This window comes from Terrapene carolina, unplaced genomic scaffold, assembly GCF_002925995.2.
Source record: "Terrapene carolina triunguis isolate 2854851 unplaced genomic scaffold, T_m_triunguis-2.0 Scaffold42, whole genome shotgun sequence".
NCBI lineage: Eukaryota > Metazoa > Chordata > Testudines > Emydidae > Terrapene > Terrapene triunguis.
The window spans coordinates 3095242-3106933 of NW_020664393.1; the positions used below are offsets into that span (position 1 = coordinate 3095242).

At 41.5% G+C, this 11692-nt stretch overlaps 1 protein-coding gene across 1 annotated transcript in view; it reads left to right on the forward strand.

Annotated features, from left to right (window-relative positions):
- The window catches only part of LAMA4 (laminin subunit alpha 4), a 128468-nt gene extending 118206 nt beyond the window's left edge, over positions 1–10262 (forward strand). Inside the window, exons 33-38 of the mRNA XM_026653515.1 lie at positions 742–897; positions 3098–3257; positions 4496–4626; positions 7049–7142; positions 7504–7623; positions 9778–10262. Of these exons, the coding sequence (XP_026509300.1) occupies positions 742–897; positions 3098–3257; positions 4496–4626; positions 7049–7142; positions 7504–7623; positions 9778–9923 (807 nt within the window). The 3' untranslated portion in view covers positions 9924–10262. The remainder of the gene's footprint in view (positions 1–741; positions 898–3097; positions 3258–4495; positions 4627–7048; positions 7143–7503; positions 7624–9777) is intronic.
- Positions 10263–11692: the final 1430 nt, after the last annotated feature.

The following is an 11692-nucleotide window of genomic DNA, read 5'->3' on the forward strand; positions in this document are numbered from 1 at the left end:
ATTCATTTCCATGGGGATGTCAGTCTTTGTCCATAACCACATACACTTGCGTATATGCTGAGAAATTTCTGCTAACGTTTTAAAATCCACCATGTAGCTCTGAGTATTTTGCCAAGTCATTAACTGGGGGCTAAGGAGTTTAGTCAGTTACAGTAATCCGCCAAGTGGAAGAGGCGGAGGTGACCAGAACAATGAGGCCAAGCAAGGTTTGAAAAGGCTTAGAACTGGAAGAGAAGGTTATGTGATCTGAAGCAGTATCAAGACAAAGGAGCTGGGAGGGCAGTGAGGGCACCTTAAATGTGAACAATATATGTAATATAAGACATATATATGTATGTGTAAATATATTCTTTGCATTGTTGTAGCCACGCTGGTCCTGGAATATTAGAGAGACAAGGTGGGTGAGGTCCAAAAAAAGATATTACCTCACTCGCCTTGTCTCTGTAAATATCTATCTATATACAATGTTCTATTTTGTTTAACAGAATGTTAAGACAAAAGTTTCATTGCCAGCCTTTTATATATGGGAGGAGACGGTTGTCCAACAGAGAAGATTAACAGTTTAAATACAGCCAGTGTGCAGCCAGCTTGTAAATTTTGAATCAGACAATCTTCTCTAATACTCTGCTGTTATCTCATGTTCTCATCTTCTTCTGCTATACAGTTATGTTCCTCAGCAGCTTCATTATCATCTGCTTCAATAGTTAAAATTGTCACTGAATAAATTTTCTCCCTTTCAAGGTGATATTTGTTCGGGAAAAAGATACTGGTCGTTTGATAATTGATGGTCTCCGAGTATTGGAAGAAAGTCTTCCTTCTGTTGATAATACATGGCAAGTCAGTGGACCGCTTTATATAGGGGGTGTGGCTCCAGGAAAAGCTGTAAAAAATATCCAGGTAAAATAGACACATATTATATCTGAAATTACTAATATACATTTTGGCCTCAATCCTCAGGTGTGGCTGAAGACCACACAGCACAAATGGGGGCCGGGGTGAAAGGTGGGTCTAAGCCACCACTGTGTTCCTGGATCCTGGGCTGGTGATGTACTGGGCTGGACCCGTAGCAAAACCTAAACCAGCCAGGTGATCATTATGGCAGTCAAGGATCACCGAGCACCACAGAAGTAGCAGTCACACCCCTTTCCTCTGGTCATGCCCATTATGCAGGCTGAATGGAAAAGATGGCATAGGAATCATTCTGCCAGCTCTGCATCACTGGAAGATCCCTCTAAAATGGGATGATCCCTCTCACATGGCTATTTAAACTGACTTTAGGGCTGCTTTGAATCTGCAGAGTGGTTCAAAGATGCTTCTCCACAGACAAGGATTAGGACTTATTTGTTTTCCTTCTAAAGAAGTTACACAGCAAAACCGCACTACTTGATAGTAGAGTTACACCAGAGAGGTGCTGCTAACATTTTAACAAGGGGCTCCCACAAAAATTATTCCCATTTGCCTATGATAAACTCTATGTACAATACAAAGAATGTGTGTGCTTCCAGGGGTGAGGGAATAGGAAAATTTTGTTTTGCCATCTATTCAAATCTGCTTCCTCATAAACAAAAAAAAAAAAAGGAACAGGCAGTGCAATCTGGCAAAAATGCATCACCCCAGCCGATTCAGTGGCAAAGGAACCAAATGTGCTGCAATACCCTGAGAACTCTTTTCAGCATGTCATTGATTATAACCAGATTATTTGTCTGTTTTGTCTAATCTAATATCATCTCTGTGCAGTGGCGTAGCCAGGGTTGCAGCCGAGGAGGAGCGGCGGGGAAAAAAGGTGCCAGTCCTTCGGTGGCATTTCGGCGGCCCTGCGCATGCGCCGAAATGCCACCAAAAGATGGAGCGGCGCATGCGCACGGCCGCCCCGCTTCCCCTTCCAGAGCGCTGTCCAGGGCACCGAGACCCCTGGCAATGCTCTCAGGGCCGGAGTCCCGGCGGGAGCACCGGGAGCCAGCCACCCCGCGGCCCCGTTCCGCCGGCCGGCCGGAGCACCGGGAGCCGGCCACCCCGCGGCCCCGTTCCGCCGGCCGGCCGGAGCGCCGGGAGCCGGCCAGCCCATGGCCCCGTTCCGCCGGCCAGCCAGAGCGCCGGGAGTCGGCCACCCCGCGGCCCCGTTCCGCCGGCCGGCTGGAGCGCCACTTTTGGGGAATGTGGGGTCAGGGGAAGCGGCCGCTTCCCCTGAAGCCCGCTAGCTACGCTACTGTCTCTATGGCCCCCATCACCATTGTATCTGAGAGCCTCCTTAACACTCTAAAAACTAGAGATATCAATAACACGCCCTCCTTCACTTTCTTCCTTCTCAGATGGTAATAAAATAGCTTGGCTTTGAGGATTTTTGTATTTGTTTCTTTTAGTAATTTGGGTAGGAGGGTGTGTGGTGGATGTGTAGGTGGGTGTAGACCTTACTAAGGGAAAGCTAAGACAAAGACATTCATGTTGTTGATTGTTAGTCACAGCAATAAAGAATAATGGTCTGCGATATACATGTCAATTATGAAGGTTTTAAGCAGGCAGTGATTTTCACTTGTGTTGTCTCACGATACCTGAGAGCTTTACATTGCTACATGAAGGCCAAGAGTCTGCCCTACATATTGGAGACACATTGGAGGATGCTGAAGAGCAAAAACTTGACAAGCAAAACCCAAAGCAACAAGGATTCCTCCTGGGGAATCCTTGGGTGCACATACCAAGGTAGTAGCTCTGCCACACATGGAGAGTGTAGCCCTGTCCTCACCCAGAGGCAAGAGGGTGCGGCTGGAGCCCTGCTGCTGTGCTCCATCTATTCTTTGTTTTCCAAAGCTTAGAGAAGGCCATGAGAGCACAAGTTAGCTCTTATCTGAGGTTGGTCTGACTGACACCGGGGAACAGGCAGGACACAGAGTAAGAGGAGCACAAAGGTAGTTTAAAGTCCCTTCCCATACCTCCACCCTTCCCTTTTCCCTGCCTAGTGCAGAAATGGTGCAACAGAGAAACAGAGGCCTACAATTAATAAACAACCCCAGCTGGAGCTCTGAATCAAAAGGGAAAGACGAAAGCCTTACTTTCCTTCCAGGAGCATTTTACTTAATAATCACTCACTTTGTTTCCTCAGATTAACTCAGTCTACAGTTTTAATGGTTGTCTCAGCAATTTACAGCTCAACGGAAGATCAATCACTTCTGCTTCTCAGACATTCAGTGTGACTCCTTGCTTTGAAGGCCCATCAGAAGCAGGAACATACTTTTCATCAGAAGGAGGATATGTAATTCTTGGTAATGTGTAACTGAACAAATTTATCCAATAATAAGACTGGAATATTTACTATACTTCACATGTGGATGAGAGAGTTGGGTATCTCTCTATCTAGTTGCAGAATTTTTTAAATTTAATCATCACTGTGCAGGGAGTCATGAGACATCACTTCAACAACACGATATATCCTTTACCTAATGTTGGTGTGGAGAATGTCAGTATGTAAAAAATTATATTTTACAAGTTAACTAGTGTCAAATTTCTTTTCGCTATGGGGAAGTGTAAATTCTTAAAGACTCATTGGAGTCAATGGAGCTAAAACAATCCATACCAGCTGAGGATCTGCCCCTGAATTTTTAAGTGACAAAATAATACTTAACTCAAAAGGCATATGAAAAGATTTCCTGTATGTCATGAAGTGGGTTAGGAGTATGTATAACAAAATCGTTTAAGTTATTTAAGGCTATGGAACAGTATTCTGTTCTGGGAAGTGTCTTATGGACAAATTGTGCCAATAGGCACTAGGCAAGCAGAGGATGAAGTTGGGCCACAACACCTCAAGAGAATAGTAGGAGGGATTGCTGGCTGTTTCTGATCTGCTCCACAGCCTGCCACAGGCTTGGAGGACGGGGTTAGTGCTACTGAATCCTGCAGTCACTACTCAGGCAAAACTCCCACTGCCTGAGGCTATGTCTACACTGCAGCCTACGTTGGGAAAATGTATGTCACTCAGGGGTCTGAATATTCCACCCCCCTGAGCAACATAAGTTACACCAACATAAGCACTCGTGTGCACTGCGCTATGTCAGCGGGAGAGCTTCTCCCGCCAACATAGCTTATGCCGCTCACGGAGGTGGGGTCTTATGCAAAGGGGAGAGCTCTCTCCCGTCGGAATAGAGCATCTTCACCAGATGGGCTCCAGAGGTACAGTTGTATCAGTACAGCTATGCTGCTGCAGCATTGTACGTATAGATATGGCCTCAGTTAGAACTGCAGAATTTCACGCCAAGCCAGTTTCACACAAGGAGGCTGCATGAGGTGAGGCTTATGCCCTGGGGGCAAAATTGCCTAGAACATCTCAATTTTCTACTTTCCCTTTTGCTGTCAAAAAGTATCTTCAAGACTAAAATATCTATGATGATATTAAAACCAGAAGTCAGCATTAGAACTGCATGCTGCAATGTAGTAGATGTCCAGTTTCACAATTAGTCTGGGTATAGAAATAACATTGTGTGACTGCTCACTTTTCTCCCCTCAGATGAATCCTTCAGTTTAGGCCTGAAATTTGAAGTTGTTTTGGAAATACGCCCCCGAAGCAGTTCGGGAATCCTAATGCATGGTCACAGTGTGAATGGGGAGTACCTGAATATGCACATGAAACAAGGACAGGTAAAAGGAAGGTCACATTTTCTTCACTGTTCTGCCTAGTTCCCTCTACAGTGTACTTGGATTCAGTGCTACATGCAGCTTTTGTCTAACAAATTTACTATTCCTTGAATCTTCTTTCTCTCCTAAATATATTACCCCATTAAACAAGAAGAGGTTAAGCACAACCCAGATACTTCTATTATTGTACATAAATATTTATCATCCAATATCAAATCAAATTACTTTATTGGCAACAACAATTAATATTTAATGTACAGATGAAAGGGAAGAGGAATACTGACACTTTGGTGCTGCTCTTTCATCTGCATATTAAAAATGTATAACAGTTACAAGGAAGGTGACTTGATTTCATTTTCTTGGTGAGTTAATACATTTTTATTTACTGCATGTTAAAAGAGACGTCTGAGTTGTGCTCATCTGTTTTTAGCAGACATGTTGAGGGGGTGCTCCCACGACTCTTGGGCTGATAATCAGAGCGCCCCCCCCCCCCCCAGAGTTCTGGAAAACTATAAATTGAAAACAGTAGGCTTAAGTCTCTCAACAGTTGTTGCTATTATTGCTTGTTGTTTGTATTACAGTAACACCTGGAGACCCCAACCAAAACTGGGGTTGTATAGTGCTAAATGCAATATATACACATAATAAGAGAGGCTCCCAGACAGACAAATGTTTGGAGAAAGAAAGAATCATTTCTCCCACTTTTAAGATGGGAAACTGAGGCATGGAGGATAGAGCTGTAATAAGTTTTGATCTTTATAAATTAACAGGGGACATTAACCGCTGAGCCTTTTGCAGCTGCATAGGATGTCGCTGTCATGGCACTGTTAACATATGGATCTATACATGACTGGTCCAGTGTGATCTTTACTATGCATATAATATAGATGGGAGTCACAGATGAGATGGGGTAGGGAAAGGCATAGGTGACCCTCACCAAAATGGTCCTGCAGTTACCCCCTTAGCAAATGGCTATATTCTTCTGATGTGATTTTCTTTAAGCACATAATCAATGCTCTCTCTTTTTTGAAAATTGCTTTGTGTTTCGTTTATTGACAGACACTTCTACAGGAGATAAACCAGAATGGCCAGCCCTTTTCACTTACTTTTAAGCCATCACCCATCTTAGTTCACCACCATCAGCTCACCTGACCACTTTATTAGGCCAGTAGACCCTTTCCCCAAGCCTTTTGAATTTGATTTTGCTAGTGATGCCCATAAACTTGGCCAAGGCCTAGGGGAAGCAAAAAGAGGATGAGGCTTATTGAGGTTTCTTATGTTGGTACCCTCCAGAGAAAAATAAAAATGTTCCCTAATTATCACTGGCATTTCCTCTACAATGAAAGTTGAGTGATTTCTTTTAATCATTTTCAGTGGACAACCTGTGATTATTATATGTGTACATCTACACTGCAATGGAGGTGTAATTTCCAGCTCAGGTAGACATACATGCGCTAGCTTTGATTGAGCTAGTGCACTAAAAATAGCAGTGTGACCACAGCTGCTCAGGCTAGCTGCCCACATACAGTCCCATCCAAGAACTTAGGTATGTACTCAGGAAGTTAGCCCAAGCCGCTGCCCATGCGACCGTGGCTATACTGTTATTTTAGTGTACTAGATCGATCAAAGCTAGCGCATGTATGTCTACCTGAGCTGCAAATACACCTCCAGTTGCAGTGTAGACATATCCTAAGGGCCAATTTCTGGACCTTTGCACAGCTCAATTAAATGGGCTGCATGTGCATGAGTTGTGAGTCCTCAGAAGGAATCTTGCACTCTGCCACAGACAGAGCTGCTCCACAACTGCTATTGCAATCTTAATGGGGAAAGGTGGTCTTGCAATTAAGGCACTGGACTCAGGAGAATTGGGTTCAGTTCCTAGCTCTGCCACAGATGTCCTTTGTGATCTTAGACAGTTCGCTTAAGCTCTCTATGCCTCGATTCCCCATCTATACAACGGAGAGAACAATACTTCTTTTCTCCTACCCTTTGTCTGTCTTCTCTGTTTAGATTGTAGGTTCTTCAGGGCAGGGACTATCGCTTACTAAGTGTTTGTGTAGTAGTAAGCACTAAGTAATACAAAAATAATCAATAAGGCAGCAGTCCTGGAAATCTGAGTGAAATTGGTTGAGATATATTCTTTTTTAACTGAGGGTAAAAAACAAAACAAAAATCTTTCCCTGTGTTCAGAACACAAATGTTGCAAAAACTACTGAAATTAGAAGCTTGAAACGTGGTTCATTTTAAAGATCTTTTAAGAATTAGTATAAAGGAAATTGGTTCAATCACTTTTAAAGTTATAAATGTTTAAAGTGGGAACCAAGCATTAGTGCAACAACAAGGTGAAAAAAAAAAAGGGGGGGAAGTGATGGGAGGGGAATCAAGAAAAGATTTTACAGTATGAATTACATTGTTTTTTCCCCAGGTTATAGTGAAACTGAATAACGGAATCAGAGACTTTTCAACCTCAGTTACACCAAAACAAAGTCTCTGTGATGGCATGTGGCACAGAATTGCAGGTGAGTAAATCTCAGATCTTACCACTGTGAAGGGTGGTGGAACCTGATCCTCTCTCCATGGTTGTCCATTCTCATAGGCCAGAGCAGAGGGAGTAGAGATCATGCCTTCAACTCCTCACCAGCATTTGGGATGAAAGGTCCCCAAAGCAAATTTGCATGGAAGAAGCAGTCCATGCCCAAGGACAGTAGTGCATCCTGGGCCTGCACTCTATAAGCCAAGGGAGGCTTACACAAGGGCCATAGACAATCTAGCCTATACTGTACAGCAGATCCAATAGACATCTTCAGATGCCATACAAAGCATAAATGATATATTTTATAATTAGGGCTCTTTTTGACAAGATTTTGCTTTGCATTCTAGTGATTAGAGCCTCTAATGTGGTGCAGCTGGATGTGGACTCTGAGGTAAACCATGTAGTAGGACCTCTAAATCCAAAAGCAGTTGACCAGAGGGAGCCTGTGTTTGTTGGAGGTGTGCCAGGTAAGACTTGTCAGAGTTGTTATAACTTTGTACCCGAATGCCAACACAGTTTAAAACAGAAACAGAAATGTCTAGTTTTCTTCTAGATAGTGAAAATCACCCTTCTTCTGTGCTTTCTGTTTTCCTCACGTAATCCCAAATTTTGAAGAACTGACCTAATGTCCTAGTAAAATTTGACAGCTTAGGGAGAGGTGAAAGAACAGTTTTCCACCAGAAACTGTTGATTTGATGGAATCTAAACATTCCAGGCAGCTGGGGAGATAGTTGGGGAGCCAGCTGGGCATCTGGAGAGCTGGCTTGCTGGCCCTGAAAAAAAAAATTGCTTTTCCCATTTTTTTGTTCCAATTTGGAATGAACTTTTATTTTGGGGGGGGGGGGGGGAAAGGGGATGTGAAATTTTTTATGGGACAGAAATTCCAGTTCCCGCATAGCTTTAGTCTCCAGGTCTTGCGTTGCTAGGCTCCTTCCAATTCCTCCAAGCAACAACTCCCTTGAACATTGAATATACAACATGAAAATTCTTATTCTGTCCATTTCCAATGCACAGATGTCTGTTAATGTGACTTTGTGACTCAGACTATCTGTGTGGTGTGGGCCAAGATTACTATATTTACTTTCATTATTCTGTTGCACTTTCATATGCGCTTTCTTATGCAAACTGTAGTCATCAGGATGTAATTTGACTTTTAAATCACTTTCTGTAAAGTCTGCATTTCTCTTTGGTAACATGTAGCATTATTTCTCTGTGCCATGAATGTCAATCAAGAATAGCATTAACAATACAATTATATTATTATATTCCTTATCTTGGATTAGCAGTTTAAGAGTGTGATGCTGTCATTCATCCCACATTGTGAGGGGGAGGAAATGAGTCAGAAGGGAACCACAGCTTTGTGCATAAATTCTAAACTGGAATTTTCTTAGAACTTCTAAACAATCATCACAAAAACTACCCTAATATGTAATATAATGTGGTAATTGTGAATGCTGTTCTGGCCTGTGATAACAGAACTTTACAATTCCGCATTAGCTATAAAATACTAACGAGACATTACATATTGACTCCATGATATTATCATCATCTTGGAACAGAAATATCCAATAATGAACTTCACTACAACAAACAAAGCATAAAACTGAATGTAGATATAGTACTGTAAACAGCTAACACATTTACCCTTATGCGTCTGTTTTGTTTGGTTATATTTAGTTATATCACAAGAAATTACAAAATTAGACTCAGATCTACAAAGGGACTTAGACACCCAATGCCCAAATTTAAGGCCCTAAACCGCAGTACAAGGCAGCCTGATTAGCTCTCAAGAATCACTTTTCTTGCAGTTGCTAGAGCTGATCAGAAAACTTCCATCCAAACAAATTTTGATTAAAAATGAGGGGAATATTTTTCCACTTTCTGACCAGCTGTAATAATCATGCTACTAAATCAGGCAGTTTCACAAACCATGATGGATTGATAGCCCCATACAAAACCATACTGTAGAATTAGGCTTATTCCAGTTTTCTTGTTGTATTGACTACACCCAAGATATATCATAGGGTGCCCTAGTGAATAGAACACTGCACTGGGACTCAGAATACCTGGTGTCTAGTCACCGTTCTGCCAGTGGCCATTTGGGTGAGTTGCCTCACCTCTCTAGGTCTGAGTTTCCCCATCCATAAAATGGGGCTAATGATGCTAACCTCCTTGGTAATCCGCTTTGAGATCTACTGATGGAAAGCGCTATAAAAAAGGTAAGTATTATTATTAATACTGTTTTACTGATTTTGGGTCTCTTAAAATCTATCTGCAAAATAAAAATATTTGAGATTGCCTGTATGTACCAGAGAGCCAGATTTGGTCCCTTGGAATTTTGCTAGAACTTGAGCTGGTCTTACTGAAAACCCTGGTTTTGGTAAAAGAAGTTTTTTCAGAAATGATTTTGATTTTTTTTTAAATAATTTCAGTAAAAAATATCCTGACCCATGTTTCAAGAAGCAGAAAATGGGTCAATTTCAAACCTGCAATACAGAAACAACTTCAAAATACTTTCAAAATCATTCCCCCAGTTTTCAGCCAGCTTTATTTAAAATTGTTGTAAATTGTACTTCTGTCATCATTGGTTCTAATTCTCCTTTTTTCTTTGGTTCTTCCAGAGTCCCTTCTAACGTCCAGCCTAACCACACGCAACTCCTTCACCGGCTGCATTCGTAACTTTGTGATTGATGGAAAGCCAGTGAGTTTCAGTAAAGCAGCTCTGGTCAGTGGTGCTGTGAGCATCAACACATGTCCAACAGCTTGATACCGCACAGCAGCAACACTGCAAACTTCTTTACAGCACTGAAGGAAAAAAACACGCAAAAGAAACCATGTTCTATTCCATTACCGATGCTGGGGGAAAATGAAAATATATCAAGGGTCTTTATATGATAAAGCAGTTATGCTTAGGGTCACTCACTTGAAATTTCTATGTGTGCAAAGAAAAGACATGAAGAATAAACAGAGATGTTATTTCTACAATGCTCTTACTAAACCATAAGAACAAGTTTTACAATTCTTACAGTATCTTTGTAGCAAGCCCTATCACGCTGTCAATGAAAATGCTGATGGATTACAGAATAAAGGCAAATGATTTTAAATATGTTGCTTTCCAGAGAGACCTTAAATCATTTCATTCCATACCATACAAATGCCCTTGATCACCAACTTTGGTTTAACTTGAAAAGAATTGCTAATAGGCATTAAAGAATAAAGCTAGATAATAGACTTACTGTGTAAACAATTGTGTGCAAGATTCTTTTACATGGAGCTCATTTATTCTTTGCTCAGCTAAAATGGGAGTATGCTGACCATAGAATTTTTGGAAACAATAAAAAAATTAGAACCCATTTCTTTCTACTTCCAGGTGAATTTGTGGAACCCTTTTGTAGTGATTTTCTCATCTGACACCATGTAATAGTTTGAATCCTAGCATGAGGTGAAGCAGGACTTACTGTTTTTAATATACATAATAGTTGTTACATAAACTAAACAATATTAGGACAAACTGCCTCACATAGGAAGCAGAGTGTGCGTGTATAAGGACTGATTGAAATTTTCAAAATTTAAAGTTTTTTATTACATTTTTCATCTAAATTTTAATATATCCAATATACACATATAAATACACAAAGATCCAGGACCTGATTATAGTGGTATAACAAGTAATTTCACTGACTTCAGCAGAATTACTCTTGATTTAGACTTGTGTAAACCAGAGAAGAATCAGTCCCAAAGCATCTGGAGAAACACCATCACAAAAGTGTAATAATCCCCCCTTGTGAGATCGTTGGTGTGTGTGGTATGCCAACCTTTCTCTGACACAGTACTTGGTAGCACATCCAGTGGTCCACTACTCAGAGGCAAGAAGGAAAAGTACCGCAGTTGCTAGGCCTAGTGTAATCTAGCGCATCATGGATCCCAATAAGCACTCAGCCAATTGCCTTCAAGTGCCACATTCTGCTCAGGTCCCCTAGAAAACCTGACTCCCTGACATTTCCACTCCTACCAATCATCCTCTCAATTGCCATAAACCTTCCCCATCCTGCTAATCTCTAGCCCTCCAATGCAGGACAGAAAAGAACAGCAGATTCACTGTTTTGCAGATTCACCATTGGTGTTGCTGAAATTCCTTTTCAAGTTGTCTGCTGCTTCCAGGCAGGTATAGCCAAGAATAACAGATGCTTGCATCTCCTAGGCATATACCAACTATTGTTTATTAAATGTTGGTAAAAGACAGGTGTTACATATTCATTACTGTGTATTTTATTTGTATGCAGATACCCAGAATGTTCTTCCAGCTCACTTCTGTTCCAAAGAAGTGTTTGAGCTCTGGGAATAAACAAAAATTGTCCTGGGTGTGTAGTGGGGCTTTTCTTTCAGTGTGCTTTGTAGGAAAGAATGATGATAGCTTTCCCTGCTTAGTCAGATCTTGCTACCTGAAGTTCATTCATGAATCAAAAAACACAGTTCAATTAGAATTCACAACAATGTTAATATTCAGTTTACTCCACCTTATTTTATCAGAAGCTA